General features: G+C 38.5%; 1 protein-coding gene across 1 annotated transcript in view; it reads left to right on the top strand.

Annotated features, from left to right (window-relative positions):
- Positions 1-27,885, top strand: part of MAST4 (microtubule associated serine/threonine kinase family member 4) — a gene marked incomplete at its 5' end in the record, with an annotated part of 235,002 nt that overhangs the window by 189,350 nt on the left and 17,767 nt on the right. The window contains 10 exons of the mRNA XM_082497946.1: positions 1,382-1,514; positions 5,766-5,833; positions 8,225-8,310; positions 15,397-15,605; positions 16,349-16,487; positions 17,492-17,624; positions 18,336-18,501; positions 21,523-21,624; positions 25,739-25,861; positions 26,102-26,214. Coding sequence (XP_082354072.1) covers positions 1,382-1,514; positions 5,766-5,833; positions 8,225-8,310; positions 15,397-15,605; positions 16,349-16,487; positions 17,492-17,624; positions 18,336-18,501; positions 21,523-21,624; positions 25,739-25,861; positions 26,102-26,214 — 1,272 coding nt within the window. The remainder of the gene's footprint in view (positions 1-1,381; positions 1,515-5,765; positions 5,834-8,224; positions 8,311-15,396; positions 15,606-16,348; positions 16,488-17,491; positions 17,625-18,335; positions 18,502-21,522; positions 21,625-25,738; positions 25,862-26,101; positions 26,215-27,885) is intronic.

Below are 27,885 nucleotides of genomic sequence, written 5' to 3'. Positions count from 1 at the left end.
GCATCCTGAGACTGAGTGAAATAAGCGAGTTTGAGCAGTTCATGGGCTTGTGGTAAATCCTTTGGAGTATGCTGGAGATAATGGAAATTATTTCATGACAAATGAAAAACTGAGATTTTTTTTTTTTCCACAAGACTGAAAATTCCAAAGACATTTCATTTGACACACTACAACTCCTCCTGGTAGCCACAGCAGTTTGGATGCTTCCAAAATGAACATGATACCTAATTTCTCGAGCTATCTTCCAGGTTGGGATGTTGAATTCCCAAGTCCTGAGTAGCCTGAGGAACTAGGACAGGAGCCTTGTGACCCAGCACATAGACTAAAGCCCCATGGAGTTATGGCAGGCCATGAAACGACCGGTAGGGAAGATAACTACTAGCTCAGCAGTCTGCCTGGTTTCCGCAGATGTTTTTCACAGAACTGTCTTACTCCAGCAGAAAGTCTGTTTTGTTACATCAATATTTCATGACTCTGACTGGCTCTCACTCTATTAAGCATTGCACCTGTTGTGATCTATGGTTGGCACAAACATCTTGAAGAATGTAATGGCTATGTGAGAGATACTTTGGTATGAATTCATACTGGTAGACAAAGTATTCCAAAAAAAATCAAACCTTTTAATAAACTTCCTTGTTCCTTTCAATGTTTTCCTATTTTTATCATCAATGAAGGTAGTAAAATAAATGTATTTCCAAGGGACTTGGGGGATAAGCAGGGTTTTGAGCTTCTATTTTTTTGTTCCTCTTTGAGGCTTGCCTTTTAGGCATGGTGTAAATGATAGTAATACAGTTGGTTCCCAAAGGAGGATGTTTCATTTCTAGATTTGGAACAATTAGATCAATGAAGTTCAAATGTTGTTTTCAGCAACTTAGGATTTTGTCTTCATTCTAAAGTTAGTGATTTATTTAATTGTATTTTCCATAAAGCGTAGTGCATATATATTGATTAAAAATACTTCAAAATTTAATTTAGAAGTAAAAATGGAGAGCAATATATTTACATAGTTTCTGTATTTCAGTAGTGGATTTTTATATGCAAGCAGCTGCAGGGAGATAGTCTTCTGTGTGTGAAATCTTATCACTGCTGGTTGTAGGTCATTTCACTCTGAATATTATGGGAAGTTTTGAAGGCAAAGAACTTACTAGTCTTATAAAGTAGTGCTCAAATAATGGTATGAAATTTCATTGCTTACAGCATGTTACATTGTATCAGAGTTCTAATAGAATAATAGACTACTAGTAATAGAATAAAGAGGTATTTTTTTTTAATAAGGGCAATATCAAATATTTGCAATAGAAAGAAGCAATGGAAGTTTTTATGTTAGGCTTTAAGACTTCAGTTTCTGGAGAGAGAATGATGGTGATTATTTTTCTTCTAGGAATTTGATCCCGAAGAATTTTACTATCTTTTGGAAGCAGCTGAAGGCCATGCTAAAGAGGGGCAAGGCATTAAAACAGACATCCCTCGATATATTATTAGCCAGCTGGGCTTAAATAAAGATCCTCTGGAAGGTAAGTGCATCTCCCGGTCTGGCTATAGGCTCCTAGATTCTTCCTTCTTCATGTGTCTAATCATTTTGATAATCTGTGTGTACCTGAAAAGGGTCAAAGTAAAGATGGTAGCAGAATAAGCATTCGTTAACCCTCAGTTCTCTTACAAACTCAAAGACATTAAAAGGGCCATGTGAGATTTTTCTATTGTGAACATCACTAACAAATATGCTGTGTCAATGGTACTTCTCATCTTCTTCCAGCCTGGCAGTGTGACTTCCTTATTTCAGCTCTAGCTGAAATGTACTGGTATAATTTGGCGACTGTTATCCAACCATAGGTATAAATGAAACTGGGCTGAGCTGTTATTTGCCCTTCAGTGCCCCCTGACTCCCCCATCTTAGAGTCCCTGAGAACAGTATCTCCTATTCCTATTAAAACTGCAAAGATTTATTTTTCTGGGTAGTTTATGTGTCCATGTTGAGGACTCTTGTAGGGAGAATTTGGGTTCCAATGCAGGTATTGTCATTGCGTTTTTCGTTTTGCCTGATTTTTCTTTTAAGGACAGTGTTGGGAAAACTAAAGTTACTTCTGTCTCCTAACCAGACCATCTTCTCTTCCCTCCTGAGACCAAGTTCTATCACTGGTGACAAAAGGAAATTGATTCATTGTATTCAGTGCAAGTCGTGCAATTTGGAAAAATTGGCAGAAATGCCATCATGGAAAATGAGTCTAGCTAGCGCCTTTTAGCTTGCCTTCTTCTATGTTATGACCCAGTACAAGAGGGATCTCTAATAAAGGACATGATAACACAAAAGAATAGCAAAAAACTGTGATAATTTTTTTTAACCAGTTCTCATGATGCAAGATCACATTTTCTTAAATCAAAGGAGTAGATATTGTGCGTTAAAAGAAAGTTCTTTTTTGTTCAACTTCAGCAGCTTGTGAAGTTCAGCACTGCCAGATGTTGTCAGGAATTTGGTTAGATCTAATTCAATTAGATTGGATATTGTTATAGATAACATAACATGAATATCATCAGATTTAACGAAAGTCAAGCCTGTTACTAGTCTGCTTCCTATTTTCACAGAATAACTTCTTTATGCAAATTTAGTATTATTTTTATCTGAGATACAGATTAAAGCAGCTTTGATGCTTTTTGTTTGGATGTAGAGTGCAGTAAGGATGTCAGACAAATTGGGGAAATGTACATAAATATTGTTTTCTGTGTGATACTGGAAAAAAATCAAGAAGTAGCTTAATTCTCTGCAAGATATAAACGTTTCTGCTTGGATTTGGAGAGCTGTTGGTCTGGCTTAGACTGATAATTCATAAATTCTTCGCTGATAAAGTATGCAAGGTTTAATTTGGAGTGTGGGTTGACGGTTTAGTATTATTGACCCTGGTTCTGCCATTTGAATCTTATTTCTGACTCTTTCTGGCCACTTGGATAAATGTGTTCCTCAGCATAAGTCAAGGATCTGACACTACCTAAGTTTAATAAAATCTTTGAATTTTTTTAGTTTATTGTGAGAGAAGTCTAGAAAGGAACGCTATATACAAATATAGGATACTGTTTTCTCAGGTGGAATATTTATTTTATGTGAGTGTACTTCTTCAAGGATACTTCTTATAATTACTTTTCATAAATTGAATGTTAATGAATGTAACATCAACTTTGAAGAATTCCAGGATAATTGAAATGTGTTTTTTTTCAGGGGGAAAAAATGAGCTGTGTGTTATTTCAGAAAATACTGAGGGGTATATGATGTACGGATTACTGATTTCTTTTTTTTGTTCAGTTGGAGATTTGGGCAATTGAATTATTTTATATCATTTTAAAGGTTAATGTATATATAGATTTGTGATTAAATAATTCAGGCCATCTGATTTCTATTAATGCTTTCCTGCCTAACTACAAAAAGCAATATTTATAAGCAGTGTAAATCACTGTGCAATGACTTCTTAAATGATCTAGTTTTGGTTTTAAATTGGTGCCTCTATATACAACAGTGTTTCCTAAGCAAAAATAAAAGAATGGCACTATGAGTTTATGCCCTGGAATTAATTGTTTACAAAGAGAATTATTTGGAAACACTGTATTCATTGCTATAAAAAAAAAAAAAAATTAAGTAAAGATCATCCTCCTGACAGAGCTTTGAATTCCTTGTAAGCAAAACCAGAAAATATTTAAAAATATTTAAATAGCAGAAGAAACAAATCTTTCAAAACAAACAAAGCCCACCTCAGTAACACCACTTACCCTGAAACACAGGATTGTATTTTGAACTAATTATGTCTGCAACATTTGTAAATGCTTATGCAAAGGATTTTGCTTCCGCTGCAGAGAAAAGCAACCTACTTCTTTAGATCTCTCTCTACTTATCTCCTTTGTTTGCTGCCATAGCTGTAGTGTCCTTTCTTTGAGTGAAATGATGCATGCATTACTTGGAGATAATGCTAGATAAATTTATACTGTACTGAAAGCAATACCACAACAGATTCATCATTTAGCAGGGGCTGGTGGCTGCATTTCTGAAGAGTTCCCCAGGGAGAAATTTTTCCCCATGGTTTTTAAATTACCATCTTTACCTTTTTGAATCATGAGTCTTCAGAAATGGTTTAAATCAATGAAAGAAAAAGGGCAGATGTTTAATGGTATTTAGATGAGTTTTAAAAATCTCTTCAGGCATTGCAAAATGGTTCCGTAGCTCCCTGTTTCGAAAGCTGACTTTTGGTTCCATTCCATTACTACCTACTGCTTTCAAATAATATTTATTTCTCAGATAATGGTTATTTTGCAAAAGTTCTGTTTAAAAATGGCTCATTTTAATTTGCTATTTATGAAAATAATTTCAGTTGAAAAGGCTGTCAAAGTATATTATTCTAGCTTGCTTGGTTCTCACCCATATATTAAAGGTTTCATCGATACTTCTATTATAAAAACCCCACGTTCACAAAACTGTGACTCTTGACAGGGAAATCCAGTCCAGTTCTGAGTTTGGCCTATATCATTTTAGCTCTTTCTTCTTTTTTTTTTTTTTTTTTTCTTTTGAGATTTATTTGTTCTCAGTGGAGATATTTTTCACTGTTTATTGACTTCAGAATTTTTGGCATGTTTTTAGCTTCTCTAACAGTTTAAAGATCTTTTTGGTTTTTGGAATGACACTTTCATTACTTCTGATTCTTACACTTTACAAATGTTGTGTTTTGGATAGTGATTACAAATGGGAGTTATTCCTTAAATCTTTAGCTGTTCCAACAGAAAAATATGTGTGGTTAATTTGCTCTTAAACATTACAGTAAGTGTCATGCAGAATTTCACTTGTGATAGTCACTTATTATACAGAAAAATCCAGTTTAGATATTTTAGATGAATATTCAGTTATTTTTCACAGATTCAGTTAACAGTCCTGAGATAAAAATGCACCTCAAATTTGAAGTGGTCTTATCTCTGATCCCCAGCAGATAATTATGATAAAATATGCGTCTTTGGCTATGTGGAGTATATAATTTACTATGTATATGATTAAAGTAATACTGAGCTTCCCAGGGTCTTTTCAGCTGCCGGCTGTCCTGTTTAGCTTTTATTACTTGGGTGAATTGTTAAGTTGCTGGGCCACTGAAGAACAGGATAGCCTTAGCAGCTCTGCAGCATACTTTGACCCTGGCAGAGACAACTAGATCAAGTTGTAGACTCCCAAAATCTTAGTTTCCCAGAGAAGTCATCTGTATTAGTGACTCCGTAAATGGTAAGTTTCTAAGAAAATTACTTTTAGCTTGTTCTGTTAGGCATATCAGCATTTCTGTGTAGAGGATGCAACCCGTTTGGAGTCCATCTGTGTCTAAACTAGAAGCTTTTTGCTCTGTGAAGGAGCTCAACAAGAACGGGGCCTACTATTAAACCCTCAGGCGCTGAGATCCTCAGGAGTTTCAGCAGATTAGTGCTCTTTCCCTTAATGCTCATATCTCACACAGATCTCAAAATTTCCACATCTCAGCAGTGATAACATTATCACTCTTCACTGCTCCATGGCTGTTTGAATCCTTCAGTGGAAGATTATCTAGGCATTGCATAGCAGGTCTTGATCTTCCAGATGGGATTTTTTTCTATATGCTTGGAGTTACCCTAAAAGTTATTTGGCAAGTACTACAGATAAAGTGCATGTTTATTAAGTATTCCAGAAAAGTGTGACTTCTCGGGTTTTATGTGCTTCATTTAGTTTTGTATTTGCTGTAGTTTAAAATGAAGTTTCTAATCTTTCTTTCCAGAAATAGCTGAGCTAGCTAACTGTGACAGTGGGACAGCAGAAACTCTGGAAGCGGATGAATCAATAAATGTAAGTTTTCCCGTTGGTGTGTTTGCTGAACGTGAGCAAGGAAAAATAAATGTGTTGTGTTTCTTCTGGGCCTGCCCTGTTATATTTTCTCCTGGTATGTGTAAACAGATTGAATAGAACAGTGGTTACTCCTCAGGCTAACACTGTGGTGCTCAGCAGGCAGAAAGCTCACAAAAGTATTACAACAAAACTTTCTACCTATTTTCCTAAGTGTTGCAGTATCTTTAGCTTCCACAAAGTAAGTGTTCACCATGTGGCAATTGTTTCACCACAAAATCCACAGCTGCTTCCTTTATTTCTGTTTGTTTAGTGTATTTATTTTTCTTTTAGAAGGACTTTTAAACTGTTTCATAAAAAAATACAGTATTTAAAACAGACCTTAAAACGGTCTATGTGCAGAGGCAGCTAGTGATCAAATTGAGAGACTGAACAGATCCAGCAAAGAAAGAAAGGAAGGAGCGAGTTAGCCAATAGTCTGGATTCAGAAAATTTGTTTACAGTCTGGAAGATTGTGCATTGCTCTTCTGAATCTGTGTTAGAAAATACTTGTCTGCAATAACGGGTATCTTACAGTAGTATTTTGTCAGGTGCTTGTTCAGGTTGGTAAAAGAAATACCTGTTGGAGGAGTCAGTTGGGCTGAATATTGAGGGCTTAAATGCTCTCAAATTAAATTCTTATTTTTAAAAGTTGGTTCTCATACCTTGGATTTCAGTCAACAGAGTAGGTGGAGTCCTAACAATATAGTGTCGGTTTTCAGTGCAAGCGGATAGAAAAAGCAGGTGCAGTTTTGGGGGATGCATAGGTAATCCAGTGGTACTTTACAGGTATTAACAAACGTTAGAGTTTAAAATACAGGCATAGGGTATCTGTTAAACTAGTTCTAATATGCTACAGCAAAGACATCATCCTCTGGTACATGTCATATACCTTGAGATAATTTCTGCCTTTCTGGCAAAATGTCACCTACAAAGGCTTCCAGAGTTGTGACATGAAGTATGCTTCTCACTTGCTGTTTTTGTTCATGTGCATTCAAAATACTGTATTAGACCTAAGCAGTATTTAGTGGAAGGGTACTGACAAATTGGAGAAAAGACAGAAAGAATAACTAAAGACTTAGAAGAAGTGCTGAAGTCCTTAGGAGTGTCTAAGGTACAAACTGGCTTAGTAATGGCTAAGAAATTGCAATTGTAAAGTAATTTGTGTTGTGCAAATGTTGAAGAAATACAGGACGCCTAATGAGTCTAATAAAGGGATGTAAGTAGGGGCGGTGATGAAATGAAATCAGTGAAAAAAGTATAAGGTGAATATTTGGAAACATTTTCTCAAAGTGTAGCTGTGGAATAAATACACATGGAAAGTGACAGGAAGCACAACTTAAAAATGAAGTACAGGACCATTCAAAATCATCACAGATACACAATTAGGAAGAATCCTGTACTGGCAGGCAAGTGGGCTAAACAGTTTAATAAATTGTCACTCTGCTCCTGTGTAGTTCATTGTATTCACATATTCACTAATCTTCTTGCACTGGATTTTCTTTAGCAAGCATTTAATTGAAAATATTCCAACCAGGTCTACTTTCAACCTTAACTATTACCAAACTGTCTGGATATGGATCATAGAACTCCTTGGAGATTTGGAAAACATCTTGAAAAGAATCTTGTGGGTTTGGAATACTGAATTTAGAGTTCTGTGCCCTCATCATCCCCCCTGCACCCCAATTCTAATTCACACTTACATCTTCAAGATTAATTAAAAATTAAAGCTAGGAAAAGGTGGTGCAGTACTTGGGGTAACTCCATTTTGAAAATGTTCTGACATACGAGTAGGAGAAAGTGACTTCTGTAATGATAGAATTACTGCATTTTTATCTTCCATATTTTTCATTTTGTGTCTCTTTTCACAGTCTAAGTTATATCACAGTTACTCCTAACATTATTTCAAGATGTGCAGAAGTTTATTTGAATGAATGAGAGCTCATCTACATTTTGTTACTACCAGGCTATACTACCAGAGTCACATTTACTAAAATGGGAAGGCAATGGCAAACAAGTGCCTGGTGGGATTCACAGAAGTCCATGACTCCAGATAGGAATTGCCAGTAACTACTATCAGAAGCCTTCATGCCTGTCTGCTGTAACCTGTGCATATAGATAAGCAGACAGATAGCTGTGATGTAACATGCCTTTTCGATGAAAAAGCAGCTTTGCTTCAGGAGTCCCTTTGGTCCCTCTCTGTGCTATCTGTGTGGCTAACTGGCCAGAGCTTTTAGCTGGTTCATCAGGGTGTGACAGCCTGGTGATTGTTGGGTTTTGTTGGTTTTTTATTTTTCCCTGATTCTGAAAAAAGTGCTGTATTAACTTTGTTCTTTCTCCTCTTTTACTTTGAAGAGCTCTAATACCTCATTGAAGCTGCAGAGGAGACCTCGGGAAAGTGATTTTGAAACAATTAAACTGATTAGTAATGGAGCTTATGGGTAAGTAATGAATGAGTGTGACAGCTCTCTTGCATTTTATTTTTGCTTAACTTCTCATTATTTCTTATTGCAAGGATGTTTGTGTGAGGGAGTTTGTTTGCACTGCTGCTTTTCTCATTCTGCTTTCTGTTTTGCTGCTAATATTTGAAGTTCATAAGAAAAACTTTTTGGAAAGCTTGCTAGGTAATAATGAATTACTGTGTGCTGCAGTAAATTAAAATACTGAATATTACATCACACAGATTTTTCAGAAGTAGGTATCATGTAATGCCAAAGATGAAATCTGAATAAATCAAAAGGCAGATTAAAAACCACCTTTATAATACTGGAAACAGCCTGTGTTTATGCAGATGTGAAACAGAATAAAACTGCATCTATAGGGAGACACATTGTTAAAAACGAGTGCTCACTTGACCTAAAAATATTGGTGAAGTACAAACGAATTTCCTTAAGTAGGGCAGCACTGGTTTGTTGCTTCTCCGTTGACACTCTTCTATCCTCAAGTTTTAACCAGTTAGCTCTTAAGGAATTGCTGTTACTTGGTTAGTTTCTGGGTACTTGGAAAATGCACATCTTACTGCCCAGTGGTATGTAAGTCATCTGGAGATATACTTGAAGACCAAGAGAAAATTATGTTGACCTGGGCCTTGAATGAACACAAAATATTTTCTGAAAGTACCGTGCAGGGATTGTGTCTACTGGCAGGCAGAAGTCTGTCATCAGTCACCTTTTCTGATGAGATACTATTTCCTAGACACTTGCTTGGCTCTTCCTCTGCACTGAAATGTATCAAGACAGGAAGTATTGGTCTTTGCAACCTGCAGGACTAGGAGGGGTGTACTCATTCAAAAAAGAGGTTTCTGTCTTGAGGTGAGGGGCCCATTACTAAATGAAATGGGGTCACAGCACAGCAGTGGGGAAGGCTGTGCTGCTTTCCAGCACAGACCCCATTTGACTGGCTGTACTCTGGGCTACCTCTGCTTGAGGTAGGAAGCAGCAGCAATCTCATAGGACTGAGCACTCTTTGAAGAGACCTTGGACATAGAAGAGAAAGCACTTGCAATCTACCCACTGGAGTTTTGCATGCCATTTTAATGGCCTGAAGCTGATGGGCACAGTAATACTCTCTGATCATATTTAGCTAGATATCCCTGCACTCTGGGACAGGAGGCATTTAGTACTGCCTAGTTGGTCATGGTAGCTTGTGCGGAGGCTATTGCTTGTGTCCAGACCTGCTTACATAGCTTAGCAAAAAGCCTGAAGGAAGCAGCATAACTTGTATTAAAGTTACGTAAATATCCAAATAGAACTTCTTAGTAGTCAACCTCTGCACAATTCATTTTCTCAGAATTTCTCCCTAGGCAAACTCATTACTTACTGAATGCCAGTTTCTCCCAATTACTCCAGGACTTCAAAAGCCTTTCTTCCACCAGTTAGTAGTAGCTGCTGCTCACGTCCCTGGCTGCATCCCTTTCTCTTTCCCTTGGCAGGTGGTTAGTCCCCTCCATTTCTCCTTTCATCTCTTACCCAATTTCCTCTTTGTCTTACTGGAGGAGGTTAAGAACAACTGTGTGGGGTGGGTCCCTGTTGGAGAAAAGGGCGTCTGAGTCACTAGAGCTGCCCAGCTTCCCAACGGTTTTAGGATGCTGAGGGATGGGGAGAGGATGGAGCAGCTGCAGAAGGGCATGCTGCAACCAGCAGCGTGAGTCTGGCTACCTAAAGTGAGAGGTTTGGTAGATCTATGGCTCCTGCTTCATAGATGTTACAGTCAGAAGGAGGCTTGATGAGCCTCTAAGAAATAGAGACTGAAGACAACGGTCCATTTGAAACCAGAGACAAGTAAGGATCTGAAAAGCTGGAAAAGAAAGTATGAAAAGCCATGCTTTCTATGGCGCTTATGATGTAGGCATGTAGGATTTTCTTTTCCTCATGTTTATGGCAGGGAAACTCAAAACTTATGAAACACCTTTTTAATGCCAATAATATGCAAAATTGGGAATATAAATGTCATAAAAATTGGATAAGACACTGATAAATATGTGAGGAAAAGGAGAGCTGATAGATGGTGAACAGCTTGGAGTGTTTCCGGATTCTGAATGAATCATTATTGTCTTTAGCCAATGTTAAAACAGGAGTAGTCTGGCAGGATATACTGTGGTAGTATTAGAAGTGGAAATTGAAAATCTCATCAGTTTAATAAAGTGCTATTACTTCCATCCTTAAGCAAACAATAACAAAGTAGATTTTGTTGGTTTGGATTTTTGTTTTACATTGTTACTCTGTATAAGAAAAATCAAGAACAAAACAACACAGGTACAGCCCCTTACTAATCAATGCAGAGGGAAAGGAACACAGTGAGCTGTGAGGCAATAAACTTTTAAAAGTATTTACTTACTTTTAAACGTGATTCTTAGCACCTAGTCACTTCCCCCCAGCTACTGTAAGTTGAGAAGGCTTGTGCTTCTAAATTCTCTAGCATATCACTTTCACAGCTATCTGTATGCTTGAAGATCTCCACTGTGGTATGTCAGGTGAGCGTGACAAACCATTTTTTGATCTTTATTAAATGTTTTTTCTGTTGGCACCCGGTGAAGTTTAAAGGGGAACACATCACGATAACCTAAATGCTCTTTAACCCATGTACAAAATGGAGTGTAATAAAGCAATAATACCTCTTCTGTCTGTGAATACAAAGCAATAAACTGTCCCATAGGCATTTATTGGAGTTTATTTACAAGTATAAGTAGCTGAAATAAAAGTTATTGCTGTTATGCTACAAGGATTATTTTTTTCTCTTCTATGTTTTTTCCAAACCATTAATTTTTTTTTAAATAACCTAAATATGTGTGGATTCTGCTTGGGCTTCATTGATTTACTTTCAAAAATATGTCAGTGGGCATATTTTGTGATCTGACATTAAAGATTCAGTATGCTATTGTAATATTTTATTTATTTTGAGGCTATAATGGAGGGTTTAATTCTGAACCAATCTTAAAAAAATATGTACATTCTGCTGTCTTTGATTTTGCTGTGGTGTTTTTGCCTTCGTTAGTGAAATGCAAAGCTTTGCTTGACAGGGTAATTGTTGATCTTGGCATGCTGTAGCAGAGATTTGTCAGATATGTTAAACTTGATGAGTTTAAATATAAACTATTGGTTTTAGGAAGGTTTGAGTAAATATATTAGCAGTTCTCTGCTTTTAATTGATTGGGTAAACTCATTTGTAGTGCAATTAAATGACTGTATAGTAGATGAGGTGTATCAGGCTTTTGGGAATGCCTAGAAATATACAAGAAGTTAAACAAGCTGTGAATCATGTAGGATGCTAGCCAAGTCATTAATGGTTTCACAAGCTGTCTCTCTGACTTTCTTCAGCTAGCCAAAACTTTTCATACTTCCAAATTTTAAACTTTTACTGCAATCACAGCATCATTTTTCCATATTCCAGCTTGCAAGACATGGTAGTAGTCCACCTCTTCAAGTTCACTTCAGCCTGGTTTACTGAACCAGCTCAACAAAATAAAGACTACATTTGATTTCAGGAAAGTGAGGTGTTAGTTCGGTTGCTCTTCACAAGTGTATAACTGTATCTGCTTAAAGCAAGTACACGATACCACTTCTGCACCTGCCTGGACTGTTTTTACTTCTACAAGTATAGTAATGTCAATATGTACATGGCCAACGGTGTTGCTTGATAGATTTCGAAACTCAGGCCATGTTGGCTTGAGCAGCTGCTGCCCCTATAACCTGTGAGTACTCATTCCTGTCCCTTGTCCACTCGGCTGACAGTACTTCCTGATGTGTAGTTGCATTGAGAATGGGACTAAAAGTTACCCAGCTGCAGAATAACACCCTGTCTATCAAGGTAATTCATATCAGCCTGGTAGCCACTAGTTCAGAAGTGGAAGAGGATAGGGTCAAGTGTGGCTTTGTGAGTTCACTTAAGTAGCACCACCTCTGAATGGACTACAGGTCTAATAAGCTGTATTCCTTTCCTTCTTTTCTGTTTACCTGTGTGGGTCACTGGTCTATAGAGTGTAAGAGGCTTTGATTCATAGAAGCTCTTAGCTTTAAAGAGCTGTTTAGAAAGTAGAAGTTGACAATTTCTATGCTACGGATTTTATATTCCTCATTCACTGTGGACTTACTCAAAATGATGAACTTTGAACTCAAGCACTTTATTGCCCTCCAGTGATTCTCCCTCCCAGAACAGCATAGGCTAAGTGCCTTATCTTTCTTCTGTAGCTAATATATGTGTGATGATCTAATATTGTCAGCTAATGCAATTGTCTTGGTGGTAGAGAAAGGTTGTTGCTATGTTGAAGGTCTTGAATTCTGTCCTTCCTCAATATGCAGCATGCTACAAACTGGTGAGGAACTCAATTTCTCAAGTGTTTCTTTTGCAAATACAGAGCAGTTTACCCATAGGAAATCTGACAGCAGCTTCATCATTTTGCATCTGTGTTTACTACCTGCTATAAAGATAGTAGGCGTTGCTACTGTTAGGTATGGAGAGGTGGTTTTATTAGTCACAATTTGTGACTTATTGGAACAACTAGGACTAGTACCAGTTGTGAGAGAAGGATCATAGCCATCGTGTTCTGTTCTTCAGATGGCCAGCTTCTCATTTGCTTCTAGGCAGACTAGGATAAGTCTGAAATATTGCTGAGAGGAGGTTGTACATGTTGTTGGCTTGGAACACCCACAGCATGCTGGATGGTCTTACTCCTTCACTGTTCTGCAGGAATAACATGCTGCTGGCTAGGGCACAGTTTTCTTTGTAAAGCATAAATGCTGGGGTTACTGTGATCAGAGGATGTGAATAAGTGATGTTAGACATTTTTATGTGTTGAAGATCATTTAATAGCACTTTATATAGCGTAAACAGTGTATGCATGTGTAAACACGAGAGAGACAATTGTGTTGCAGTTGTCTTGTGAGTCCAGTACACTTGAACTAAAAAGATTTTTTTCTGAGGAATTGTAGATAACTGAATCCTAGTGGAAAGTTACACAATTACCTACCCGTGACTAAGACTGGAGAATGAAATTCAGAGAGCTGGGAAATATAGTCAGGATGTCCCTCGTATATACTGGATAGTCTTTAGAACTTACAGGTTTTTTTTCACCTTTAAATATGGTAGTAATGACCTTACAGATCCACATGATCTGCAGAGGAAATTTACTAAGATGCTGTAATAATACGCTCTGGTTAATGTCTGTCTTTCAAGAGTTCATCTTGGCACACTGCCCAAATGAAAGCTCTGAGATCTGTATGCTGAGTCCTCAGGCAGTCCTCAGTTCATTCCTATAACTTCATTTTTCTTGAAGGATTGCAGTTTCAGGCACCTGAAGGGCTCACTTTTCTGCATGCCAGGAGTACATAAGGGGACTGAAATAGGGAAAAGGAAAGATGAAATTACAGGAAATTAAGAAGCTAGGACTGACTGAGAGGAGATGGCAACAAAAAAGAAAACTACAATGTAAGGGAAAGAAAAGCAAAGGAAAAGAGTTGTAATGAAGGGGTGGAGAGAGAAGTGAGTATGAGGGGAGCAGTAGGAAGAGGTGCAGGAGGACAAAAGGCATGAAGCCAGGAGGGAGGAGTAGTGGAGCTGAATAATTCAGTCTTTATTCCAGCTTGGGAGGGGCAGAAGGGAGTGAGACTTAGTAGGAGGCATGAAGGGTGGGGTTTGTCATGGGTTTTGCCCAAGGTGGTTTTCCCCTGCTTTCATAATGGTGTAATGTCTTTTAAATGCTCTGTGCTCAGACAAGAACAAGGGATTAATGAAAGGGTTTGGAATCAGTAAGAGAAACTTTCTTGTCGAGAAAAAGTTTTTCCTTCACAAAGGAAAGCAGAAACATGTTGATTGTTGATTTATTCAGTGCCTGTAACTTCAGTAGCTGTGGGAAGATCTTCATAGAAATAGTAAGGCAAGAATTACTTTTTATGTTTAAATAAATAATTGAGTGCTGATAATTGGACCTCATGGGGACAACAGATTGGATTTAAAAACTACACAGTTGAGTCCCATTTCTGCCCCGCCCCCCTGTTTTCTCCTTTTAGTCCTTTCTTTCCATAAATACTCACTGCTATGATAATTATATGCTGGAGATGCTATAAGCATTAAATGCCACAAAGTAGATTTCAAGTAAGGCAAGCATTTTCAGGATTTGCCTCAAGGGATTTTGAGAAATGCAGCAGTAATGTCCTGTGTCAGTCTTTCATGGCAGGGTGATTCCTTCTCCTGAGCCTTGAAAGAAAGAGGGTTAGTCCACATGAGGTTTTCTTTCACTTTGCTTCCCTCACTGCTGTGACCTTACACAACCAAGCTTACAGGAAACTTTGTACCTAGTACCCCAGTGGAAATTCTGCATGTCAAGATACATCTTAATCCCAATAGTGCCGTGTGGTTAACGCAGTGATCTTTGTTTCGGATTACCTACTGGTAACCTGCCCCTGATATGGATCAATGCTGATGTCAGGGACTGAACCAAGAACAGAAGATTTTGTACCTGGTGATGAGGGAACCAACCCATCGAGCAACTTCTGAGCAACCTTCATGAGAAACTTGTGACAAGTTTTAAAATCCCCTAGATGGAGTCTGAGTCATAATTATCTGACAGCCCATTTAGAGAATAAGCATTTGTCAGAATGATTTATAACACTGTGCCATAGCTGGGTTTTGTATATAATACTTTGTTGATGGAAACACCCCAAATCTGCCTGAGCTGAGAGCATTTGCTATACCTGTTGGGGGGGAGGGGGCATTTGCTTTATCTGTTGTTTGCTTTGGTGGGGTGAGGGGACTAGTGGTGGGGACGGGGAGGGAGGGAGTTGTTTGGTTTTTAGTTTGTGTACTAATGTGTGTTTACTGAGACTCATCCTGGTTATGAAACAAAATGAGGTTTGTAGCCATTCTTTAATGTGAAAGGCAGGTCAACTAGATTAAACTAAAACCAAGTCTTTTATATAATTCATATGCAGTTTAAAAAAAAAATTATTTAATTGTAAAAAACCAGTATTTTAAAATACATTTGTAATAGTTACTCAGACCTTTTTTTTTCTCCCCCATTTGAACTTCTTCAGTGCGGTTTATTTTGTGAGACACAAAGAAACCAGACAAAGATTTGCCATGAAGAAAATTAATAAGCAGAATCTCATCCTCCGAAACCAGATCCAACAGGCCTTTGTCGAGCGTGATATCCTGACATTTGCAGAAAATCCATTTGTTGTGAGCATGTATTGCTCCTTTGAAACAAGACGTCATTTATGCATGGTCATGGAATATGTAGAAGGTAACACGTTTGTTCTGTTTTAGAGGAAGAAGAGAGTTTTCTTAGACCAAGAAAGAGAAGTAACCCATATGGTACTTGCATTAGAAAGGCTCCCTGTGTGTCCTCTGTACTCTGGCAATACAGATTTAGGATCTAAATCCAACAACAAGGTGGCTTTTTTCCCAGTCATTATCTCCCAGTGAGAACTTGTAAAACACTTTTACTCCAGCTATAATAGGAAATAACTGCTCTTTGAATAAGTTCCTCGTAGACTGTAACCGTAAGTGTCCTAGTGTTTGAAATTCATGTGGAAATGCTGTTTGCTTTTCTGGAGTCCAAATTTTCATTAACACATGTTGGGGTATTTGTAATAGTTGTTTTTATGAAAAAAGTGGGAAGAGGAAGCAATTTGAAAAGATGCTGATGCTGAAGGAGACCAGTGGACAGAGGCAGTGCAAGATGAAACATGCAGGCTGTGGTTGTATGGGCTTTTTTTTTTTTTTTTTTTGCCCTCCCCCCCTTTCTTTTTAAAAATAGCAGCACAGATTTTATTGGTTTCCAGTTGAACCCTTGTACTGCTTACTCCCAGCTTCATGCTGTGTCCAGTACAGTAGTTGGTGTGGTTACATGTTCAGTTGAATCATCTGACTGAAAAACAAAAATTTATGACTACAGTTTGTGTCTCTTTCTGCAGCATATATGGATTATACCAATACATCTCAGAATTTGTAGTGTCATCTGAAACATTTGTCCTGTTTCCACAGGTGGAGACTGTGCTACTTTGATGAAGAATATGGGTCCCTTACCTGTAGACATGGCAAGGATGTATTTTGCAGAGACTGTTCTGGCCTTGGAATACCTTCATAATTATGGAATTGTACACAGGGATTTGAAACCAGACAAGTATGTATATAGAATATAACCAAAAGAGGACTTCAGAATTGTTAGATAAAATATGAAAGGTGTAAACTTGCTTCAAATGGTTTTGAAATGTTTTTTTTAATCGTGAATGTTACGTAGATGCACGATTTCTGTACAAAATTTGAGTTTTCATTCTCTGCAGTTACAGAAAATGCGTTGTTTTTTTTTTCCAAAAGACCTCTTAAAAATTTTTTGTCTTTAAAATGGAAGAGTCTATCAGAGTAGCTAAAAAAAAAAAAAAAAAGATGTATTTACTCTTCTGGTTGAAATGGAGGGAAATGCATTTTGGTCATTAAGGAAAAAATCTTTCAAAGTATGCTTAAAACACTGCATAGTACAGAGTATCATCAACTTGCAGATATTTGCATGTATGAAGACAAGATTGACCATATTGGGAAATCTTGCCCATTGCATGCTTTTTGGTTATTTTCAATATTTAGAAATACAATATTGCACCTATGCATGTAAACAACGTTATAGCAAGTAGCTGCAGTAAAAATTATGGCTGTTAAATCTTTCACATTAAAAAAAAATAATAAAATGTCGGAGTCACGTCTGATACCTCAGGCCAGTGTGGTATTAGCTGATAACTAACTTAATACCTCAGTTTTTTTTTAAAATGAATGACCCAGCTTGTTACAGACAGGAAATTTTCCTCTCACTTAAAAAGTGACATTTGTTCTGTTCTAGGTCTTTCTGATGGTTACTCTTTCTTTTTCTTCAAAGCATCTAGCATTCAGCTCTCAACACTCCTGTGGTTCTATAAGATGTTGTGCAATTGCATATAATTGTTTACATCTGATAATAATAGTAACTGTAAGACTGTCGGATTTGTAACCTTATTTTGTACCTGTTTAAATTACTTTTTAAGCTGTCTTTATATTTCTTGCAGTGCTAATGAAATGTTTTCCACCAAGTATAATAATAATAATAAGTACATACTGGTGAATTATATCACAGTAACTTCAGATCATTCTAATTTTCAGTTTATTGGTAACATCCATGGGCCATATAAAGCTAACAGACTTTGGCCTGTCAAAGGTGGGGCTAATGAGTTTGACTACCAATCTCTATGAGGGTCACATTGAGAAGGATGCCAGAGAATTCCTTGACAAACAAGTAAGACACAGCCTTTTTCATTTCTACATTGAGTGTTCAAATGAAGTGATGTTTTGCCAGCAGAATGTACCATAATACTGTAAAACTGTTGTTATTTATGCGTTGGTGTTCCAGTTGTTTGTCAGTTACTTTTACTGATGCCCTGCGGATTATTCCAGGCTTTTTTCTTTCTACATTAGGATCTATTAGTAAGATGAACAACCTAATTGTGTGCAAGTGAATCTATGAGTTAGACAAATGGAAAACTGTTTTTATAAGGAATTCCCAAGTCTCAGCAGAGTACTTGTGGAGCTCATGATGCATTGTACAACCAAGGGTGCTAAAATCCTTTCTATGGCCCATTTCCCTTTAAGCATGCCTCATTACCATTGCTCACAATCTGTTTGCTGTAAAAGTTACTTAAGATAAAACCATCACAACTTTCATGTAAAGATAAGTATATGCTTAAGTTAAATAAAATATTTGCTGTGATGGACTCCCATGTACAAAACAAACTGTCCTTTACATGAGAGATAGAAAATGTTGATTATGATACCTGTAAATGTAGCTAGCTCATTCTAAAAACATTAGCTGTTAGGCAAACTCAGCAAACTAAAACCTGCTGATTCCATTTTTTTTATGCTTCCGTATTATTTACATTTCAAGAATCATAAATGATATGACAGCTCAGTTAGGCTTGTTTTACCATCGTGCTTATTTGTTTTCTTTCAGGTTTGTGGTACACCTGAATACATAGCTCCTGAAGTGATATTGAGACAGGGATATGGAAAACCAGTGGACTGGTGGGCTATGGGAATTATCCTTTATGAATTTCTTGTTGGATGTGTGCCATTCTTTGGAGATACACCAGAAGAGCTGTTTGGACAAGTAATCAGTGGTGAGAATCATCACAAAAATACCCAGATTTCTTAGCTTGCTGTGAAACATTTCAATTTCTGTTAATAGTAAAAGATATTTACAGCTTCACTGATAGACTAGGTTTTCAAGCTAGTTTTGCTCAAAAAAACACCACCATCGTAATAATGTAATACACAATTTGCTGTCAAAGCAGTAAGAATATATTTGGATTAAAAGCTGAACTTACTGTATATTGCTGCTAAATACAGAAATGCAGTAATGTCAAATATGATGGTTAAGCTACACTGTTGGAAAAAGAAAAGTTATATTCGTAGAAAGGTACTGCCACTATGGTACAGTGATTTCGGTCTTCAGTAAAGAAATTATACCAGTGAAGAAACAGTTAAAATAAATTTGCATAAATGGGAAAATGCCTCATGGCACAGTGAAGAAATTAACAGAGATGTAATAAAACCCTAAAACAAATGTCTCCCAAATAATAAATAATGAGAAAGAGAAGGAAACAAATTCAATTCACAGATTGTTAATGATTTCATTGGTGATTGTTGTAGTGTAATGTTATTTCTGTAGCAGCTGTTCTTCTTCCATTTAAAATTCAATAACCTTTTAGATCTTAACCTGCAAGCTGACCCTAAGTATTGTTATGTGGCTTGTGGCAAAACTCAATGATAATTAAACAGAATTGTTTACTATCCTACCTGCTGTTTCCATAAATTTCCCAGATGCGTACATGTAGAGGGCCTCTATTTATGCCAAAAGTTTGACAGAATGGCATCTCTGTTACTGAGTATTTCCCAGTCTGTTTTATGGTCTGCTTAAAAGGTCCACTAGCTTAAAAAAAAACAACCCAAACCAAGCAACAAACTGCCATCAAAAACCGAGCATACAAACACCCAACAGAAACAAAGCTAACTTCACCTCTGGTTCCTTATTCTCTGAGAATGCAACAAATCCCCTTTTGTACTTATGGAGACACTCTTGTTATTGTCTCACTTCCCTCTATCTCTGAAGTTGAAAGCCAAACTTGTTTGTAAACTGTAATGAAATGGATTTGTGAGTTGCATCTAGTGTATGACCTCTTTATACAACATCCTAGCTGTTCATGGATTTATAACCATGTTGTTTTCTGATGTGATACGCAGAGGCCTGAGTGGCAAGGAGAATCAACTGTTTAATTAACACAAGCAGCAAACACTGGCTTTGTTCTGGATGCCTCACGGCCGCGATGCATATTCATGCTTTATTTTCCAAATTAGATTTAAACTGCAGTGGAAGCTGCAGGCAGGCAAACATGGAAATAACTCATGTTTTTATTGCATTTCCAGACACATACACATGTGTTTTTATCTTTATGCTCTCTGGCTAGGAGAAGGGGAGGGAAGAGTCTAAAATTAATGACAAAATTTGCACTGTAGACTTTTATTTTGCACATGGCATTAATTTTGTGTTTTGTAAAACATATAGTCATGTGTTACAATCTAGCTTATACTTGATGGAAATAACTTCGTCTGTTTGAATGTGTCCATTTATCTTCCAGAAATTATATGTAGAAGTGTATGCTTGTAAACCTTATCTATTCCCACTCACTCTCTAGGACTGCTGGTCAGCTTAGTTTCTTGTTTTGGTGTTGACTTGTCAGTTTCTTCTCTTTCATTCTGAATATCTTTACTTACTGAAATCATTCTTACTGTCAGTATCTGCAGGAGAACTCTCTTGTTGGATAAGTTTCATGTGCTAAAATACATGGTGCCCTTGTATTCAACTGTAAAAGCTGTGTTAAAGAACCCAAACTATAGCCTAGATCTTTATTCCAGTTTCTGTGGGTGAAATCTACACTCTACTTGAAAATCTACTTTTAAAATCTTGCCCCTCATTTTACCTCACTCCTTCTTCATTGTAAGTTGCCTTTGCCGCCAAGTTGTATGAGTACAACTGTGGGAGGTGTCAGGGTAAACTTAGATGCCTAAAATGATCGGGGTTAAAAATAATGGTCCAGAAACATGTTACATTTCATGCCTGTTTTTTTCAGTACTTTTTCCTTAAACTCTGGAATACACAAATTGAAATTGTGTGTAGCTTCTGATGATTACTTCTCCACTAATGATCATTTTGAAGGAAAAGTCTAGATGACAACAAAATCCTTCACAGCCTTCTGTATTTCCTGAGCTCATAGCAATTCTGTTGCTCTGATGCCAAAATCCTTGTACCCCCCAAGAAACTTCTGCGGAGATTTGTCTAAACCTGCAATGTATTATGTTTGTGGAGGCAACTTCTGCTAAAAATCAGACAAAACTTGTGTAAGCTGTTATGAAGTTTGTGTTCATATTGAAACTGGCACAATTTTCCATTGTTTAATTTAAATGAAAGTTTGCCAGAGTTTTTTTCAGCCTTACCTGAATACAGCAGGGTTTAATATCTTGATTGTGTGATTTAGGTCCAACTTGCTATGAAGTGCAAAAGCCTTAGTAGTGTAGGAGTCAGTAGGGTGAGGTGGTTTTCCTCTGCAGTACGAGAGACTTGGGAAAAATACTGCATTGGCATGTATCTCTCTAGAGCAGAGTCTGATACCTCGTCCATTAGTTATGGGAGTAATTACTTTAGTGAGTCTACTAGCATTAGAGAAGGATTATGGATGTGACCAGTGCCTGCTGGATCAGGTCAGTTGTCTCCATTTTGACAGCAGTTTCCATGGAACAGAAATGAAATTTAAACCATGATTTTAGGGAGGCAGGGAGAAGGGACAGCATACAAGTTGTGCTGATATTTTGCAATAGTTTTCCATGAGCCAAGAATTCCTGTATTCTGTTTTTAAATGCTGTTTTGGGTTAAAGGATACTTCTGAAGAAAATGGGAACATAACAATATGTTTATGGAGTCTGTACAGAGAATATAAAAATTGGAAGCAACTCATATGCAACAGAGAGCAACTTGAAAAAGTTGCCTTAACTCTGACTTTACTGCTAGCTCGCTACAAGAGCTTTCATACAGTTTCTGCTGAATGTTGGGATCAGACTTGAGTAATGACTTTCTGTTTTGCTAGATGAAATCAACTGGCCTGAAAAGGATGAAGCACCACCTCCAGATGCCCAGGATCTGATTACCCTGCTGCTCAGGCAGAATCCGTTGGAAAGACTGGGAACAGGTTAGGAGACACTATTTTAAATTGTTAGTGTGCTAGAAACAGCTTCTATATTCAGCATTGGGAGCTTTTGTTCACCTATTTGTTTTGCCCAGGAAATATATGTCAGGCCAACTAGCATGACAACAAGCCATTATAGCAGAGGGTGTTTTATAGATTCAGACCAGTAATATGAGCTTAACAAGATGATGACTGTCCTTTTTTTTTTTGAGTTTACATGTGGTTATTTGCATTTACTCTTCCCTTAATTTGATAAATAAAACAAATTTCTCAAAGACACAGTTAATCATTGGACAGGATTCCTTCGTGAATACAGTATTAAATAACTAAACATAGAAACAGAGAAGGAGAACCAATACACAACTGATGCTTCCTTTTTCAGTTGTATCGTAGCCTGGCAAATTAACTCCTCCAGAATTTAGGGTGGGTGATGAGTACTCCAACTAATTATTCAGAAATGACCGTCTGAGGATGCATTGTGAAAAGTCTTGTCATTCCCATTCAGCAAGCACTACTGCCTTTTATGAAAAGGAATAAAACCAAAAGTGTGACTGTTAAGGAGGTAAATGGCTACCGGTGAGAACACGAGCTGCCTGCTTATTCTACTGTGGTCATTCAGTGCTGTGCTTGTTCCATTTAGAGAGGAAAAACCTGGCACGTGGCATTAGGAGCAGTGGGCCTACATAGGCTGGTGAAAGCACTGTGCGTTTATGTGGTAGAGTTTATTTGTTAGTTGATGGAGCAGGATTTATTTGGGAATTTGGGTGAGAGGCAGTAATGAAGAATATTGCACATGATTTTTACAGTGTTAATGTATGACCCTAGTCACTGACTCACTGGGACATAAACACTATGTAACAAAGCAAAAAAGGCCCCCTACATAAGAGACTGAATGTAAAGGTATAGTCGTCTTTGCCATGAGCACTGTATGCCATGAATATAAATATATTGGGGATGCTAAGGAAACCAAGTGGCAAGTTGAGTCAGCATTGGAAGATTGCTGGCAAAACTGAGTCCAGTGGTCAGATTGTGCTGCATGTTTTTAGGGCTAGTATAAAAAGGAGCTTTAGGAATCAGTTCGTAACTGTCCTTACCACAGCTGATATGTGAGTATAACCCAGACCCCAACTACTGTTGATACAGTTCCAAATGACAGGTCACCTTCTGGGACATGGTGTGACTGCGATGAGTGAACTGCAGGTCCCTTGCTCCCTGAGTGTCTAGGATCTGTGTGAACAGCCCTTAGACTGTACAGCCCAGCTGTGAACAGCCCAGCCTGTAGCTGATGGTCTGGAGTAAGTGGTATCTGGCCAAGTTTGTTGTTCTGCCTTGCACCGTGTTGAACAAATTAAGAGTGAGGGAGGTGTCAAGCCCAAGTCAGCTTCTCTACTTGCTGCCTGCTTCGTCTGCTGCAAAGGACACCACTGCCAAAGGCAAAACGAAGAGCCACAGCTAGTTCCATTCCCTTGTTGTGAATGTACTGCTTTCAGGCATGGTTGTTGCATTGCCAGGATGCTTTTTCCTGTTAAACACTGTTAATTCAGGACTGTCACCCTGTGAGAGGCTGGATCAGAAGCAGATTGCAAATTCTGCCTCTTTTGCTACAGCTGGTTGAGAAAGTGAATTGGCTAAAATGAGGCTGGCTTAACTACTGTAATGGTCAGTGCTGCTGTGTGGAGCATCTCTGCAGCTCTTTTATGGGCTGATTTCTTTCAACTGTTCAAGGTCACTTAAGAGCTGACAGTCTGGAGAAGGAAACCTGGCAGCGGTTTCTTTGAAACAGAGGGGTGTTCAGAAATGGTAACAAAGATATTTTTTTTTGTCAGAAGCAACTCGCAGAAATGGAGGCTGCAATGTGACAGATCCCAGCGGGGCACTGGAAAATAGTACAGTTTATCCCAGGCTTCACCATGCATTTCAAATGTCAGCCCTATCTATTTAATACGTATTAGCTAGCTGAATAACACTCCATGAAAATTCTAATTCTGTATTTGCTCAGGAGACCCGAGTGACATGGTCAAGTTGAGGCAAGAGAGATAGATACTGTACTTGTTTTGAAGAAGGAAAGTGACAGAAAAACGACCTCTTTGGGTTTGAAGTGTCTGATATCAATCAAGAATTACAGAATCCTGACATAATATCCAATTACTGTGCTTAGAGAATTGATTGTTACTTGGAATGAGACTTAGAATGAGAAGTGATTTTGGTTTTCTTTGGGAAGATTTGGCTTTTATGAATTTGTCCTTGCTGCAGTCAGAAAAGCAAAGAACCCAACCTAGGAATCTTGACACTCTGTCTTACAGCCTAATCCTGGAGACTTCACACCTTTCCTGTGGCTCTTTCCTGACTTAGCCTTGACATAGGGAAGTTTACATACTGTATCAATATGGTGGGTTGACTTTGGCTGGCCACCAGGTGCTCACCAAGCTGCTCCATCACTCCCCCTTCTCAACTGAACAGGGGAAGAAGATATGACAAAAGGCTCATAGGTTGCTATAAGGACAGGAAATCACTTAGCAATTACCATCATGTGCAAAACAGACTTGGCTTGGGGAAATAAATTTAATTTATTGCCAATTAACAATGGAGTATGATAATAAGAAATAAAAAGGAATCTAAAAACACCTTCCCCCCACCTCTCCCTCTTCCCGGGCTCAACTTCACTCCCAGTTTCTCTACCTCCTCCCCTTGAGCAGTGCCAGGGGGATGGGGAATGGGGGTTGTGGTCAGTTCATCACACATTCTCTGCCACACCTTCTTCACACTCATCCCCTGCTACAGCTTGGGGTCCCGCCCACAGGAGACAGTCTTCCACAAACTGCTCCAGTGTGGATCCCTTCCTTCAGGAACAGACTGCTCCAGCATGGGTCCCACACGGGGTCACAAGTCCTGACAGCAAACCTGCTTCAGTGTGGGCTCCTCTCTCCATGGGGCCACAGGTCCTGCCAAGAGCCTGCTCCAGCACAAGCTTCCCATGAGGTCACAGCCTCCTTTGAGCATCCATCTGTTCCAGTGTGGGGTCCTCCATGGGCTGCAGGTGGATATCTGCTCTACTGTGGACCTCTGTGGGCTGCAGGGGGACAGCCTGCCTCACCATGGTCTTCACCATGGGCTGCAAGGGGAGTCTCTGCTCAGGTGCCTGGAGCACCTCCTCCTCCTCCTTCACTGACCTTGGTGTCTGTAGAGTTGTTTCTCTCCTATGTTCTCGCACATGTCTCCCAGCTGCTGTTATGCAGCAGTTCTTTACCCTTTTGTAAACATGTTATCACAGAGGCGCTACCTTTGTTGCTGATGGGCTCAGCCTTGGCCAGTGATGGGTCTGTCTTGGAGCCAGCTTGCATAAGCTCTGTCAGACATAGGGGAAGCTTCTAGCACCTTCTCACTGAAGCCACCCCAGCAGCCTCCCCACTACCAAAGCTGTGCCATGTAAACCCAATACTAGCAAGTTGGCACTAACTCTTGCTGCTGCAGGTTACCTGTTCAGATTTCTGAATTAGATTTATGCTTATTAATAATATCCTCGCTCACATCCCCAGGACAAAAATTCCAGTATTTCATTGTGTTCTTACAGTTGTTTCTTAACTTGAAACTAGTGTCATTGTTTAACTTACATTATAAAAAATAGGCAGTAATCATAAGAAGATAAATAAGTGTTTTCCTATAGAATTGTGTATTACTGCCATAAAACACCAAAAGGAGCTCCTGATCAGCAATGGTATTTTCATTGAGCAACTATTAAGAATCTTTCTTCATTACTCTGTGACTTGTAGTTACTCATCTAGTGCACTTATTTATATTTTGATGACTACTTCTACTGCATCTGATGCTTCTGACTGATGTGTAGAGGACTGACAATAATTAGCATATCAAGAAAAATAGAAATGTTAAAAGGGGAAAGATGATAAAGCAATGCCACCACTGTTAAAGAAATGGCAACAACAAAACAAGGACAGGGAGGTGCTCTGACAGGTTTAGGAGATCCTAGTGGAAACGGGTAGTAAATGTTCCTGCCTACAGTGATGGCTATGCCTTTCCATGATAATTTGCATTGGGTTAGTTAAAGTAACGTCTGAGGATTTGTTATCATTAGCTCAGTGTTTTTCTCTGGCTCCCCCAGGTGGTGCATATGAAGTAAAACAGCATCAGTTCTTCAGGAGCCTTGACTGGAATAGTTTGCTGAGGCAGAAAGCAGAATTTATTCCTCAGTTGGAGTCTGAAGATGACACAAGTTATTTTGACAGTAGGTGTTTGATGGTATTTTAAAAATGTGATGAACGCCTTGTTTAAATAATCACTGCCTTTGACTTTTGCTTACTGCTTTGAAAATCCTCTTTAGCAGAACCACTGGCAGCTTGCAATTTCACTGGTGGTTTGACATTTCTGCAGAAATAATATTAAGAATAAAATTTCACTTTTAGTTACTATTAAAGCTTGGTACCCATTCTTCCTGATAAATTAAAATACTTTCCCTTGTCTGTAGCTCGTTCTGAGAAATACCACCATATGGAAACTGAGGAAGAAGATGATACCAATGATGAAGATTTTAATTTGGAGATAAGACAGTTTTCGTCATGTTCACACAGATTTTCAAAAGTAAGTAAAAATTCCTGTAATGTTAGTATGTATTCTGTACATAAACATTTTGCTACTTTTTTAGAGTTTGGAAATGTGGAGGGGGTATATAGGGCATTGTTTCCTTAAGAAATGCTACCTGAAATTGAGCAAGAATGAAATGAATACTATTAAATCAAAACATGGGAGGATTCTGTAAGAAAGTTATTTCTTGCATCTTTAAGAATGTAATAGAAAATTCTATAAATAGGTGGTTATTTCTGTAGAAAATGCATGGTAGCATAAGAGAAAGTTTAGGGAATTTAGAATCCCCTCAAGGGAGGTGGTTCTGCCCCTCTGCTCTGCTCTCATGAGACCCCACCTGGAATACTGTGTCTAGCTCTGGAGCCCCCAACATAAGAAGGACATGGACCTGTTGGAGTGGGTCCAGAGGAGGGCCATGAAGATGATCAAAGCACCTCACCTATGAATACAGGCTGAGAGAGTTGGGGTTGTTCAACCTGGAGAAGACAAGACTCCCAAGGAAACCTTATTGTGACCTTTCAGTATCTGAAGGGGGCCTACAAGAAAGCTGGAGAGGGACATTTTAGTAGGGCACATAGTGATAGGACAAGGGGTAATGGCTTCAAACTGGCAGAGGGTAGATTTAGATTAGATATTAGGAAGAAATTTTTCACTCTGAGGGTGGTGAGGCACTGGAACAGGTTTCCTAGAGAAGCTGTGGATGCCCCGTCCCTGGAAGTATTCAAGACTAGGCTGGATGGGGCTTTGAACAACCTGGTCTAGTGGGAGGTGTCCCTGCCCATGGCAGGAGGCTTAGAACTAGATGAACCTTCCATCCTAAACCATTCTATGATTCTGTGAAACTAAATGTTCCTTACATTGGTTTCCTTGTACGAACTTTGCTTGTTGCTTCAGTTGTGTCCTGGGTATCTTGCAGGTGATGGTGTAACAAAGATTACAGTAGTAGCTTATAGTAGCTATTAATTAAATGACATTAGACTGAAGGGAAAAAACAAAGTAGTGGTTAGCATGTGATTTGGTCAAGGAGAGGTGAGGATTTGAGGGAGTGATTTGAATGCTGTGAATTGAAGGTAAAGCTCACTGTCCAAAGGGTAGTATACTTAGTAGTTGAGATGGGAGCTAATTATTGCTGGACAAGGGATGCCAGTAGGAGCACAGTGGACATGCTCAGGAAATACTGTGGAAGGTAAATTGGCTGGAAATAATGGAAGTGGAATGCTAATGAACATGATTTTAGTCTTAATGTGGCATCCAATGGTGATTTTCAAAAGAACTGTTTAAAGGTATTTGGAAAGTCTGTGTTTGTATCTTGTTTGTCCTGAGTTACACTTTAAGGAGTTGGTGGATTTTACGCTGACTCTGCAGTACCACTTATGTATTGCATCTCTGACAGTGTGGAAGAGGAGAGACAGGAATCATGGATGGCTATCCTCATTCTATGTAAACTCCTTATTTTGACTTGGTATGTTTCAAATTCAGATACTGGTAAATCACAGAATCACAGAATGGTCAGGGTTGGAAGGGACCTCTGGAGATCATCTAGTCCAACCCCCCTGCCAGAGCAGGGTCACAAACAGCAAGTTGCACAGGATGGCGTCCAGGCAGGTTTTGAAGGTCTCCAGAGTGGGAGACTCCACAACGTCTCTGGGCAGCCTGTGCCAGTGCTCT

The sequence above is a fragment of the Vanellus vanellus genome (assembly GCF_965231255.1).
Source record: "Vanellus vanellus genome assembly, chromosome: Z".
Taxonomy (NCBI): domain Eukaryota; kingdom Metazoa; phylum Chordata; class Aves; order Charadriiformes; family Charadriidae; genus Vanellus; species Vanellus vanellus.
This window is presented reverse-complemented; position numbering and strand designations above follow the sequence as displayed.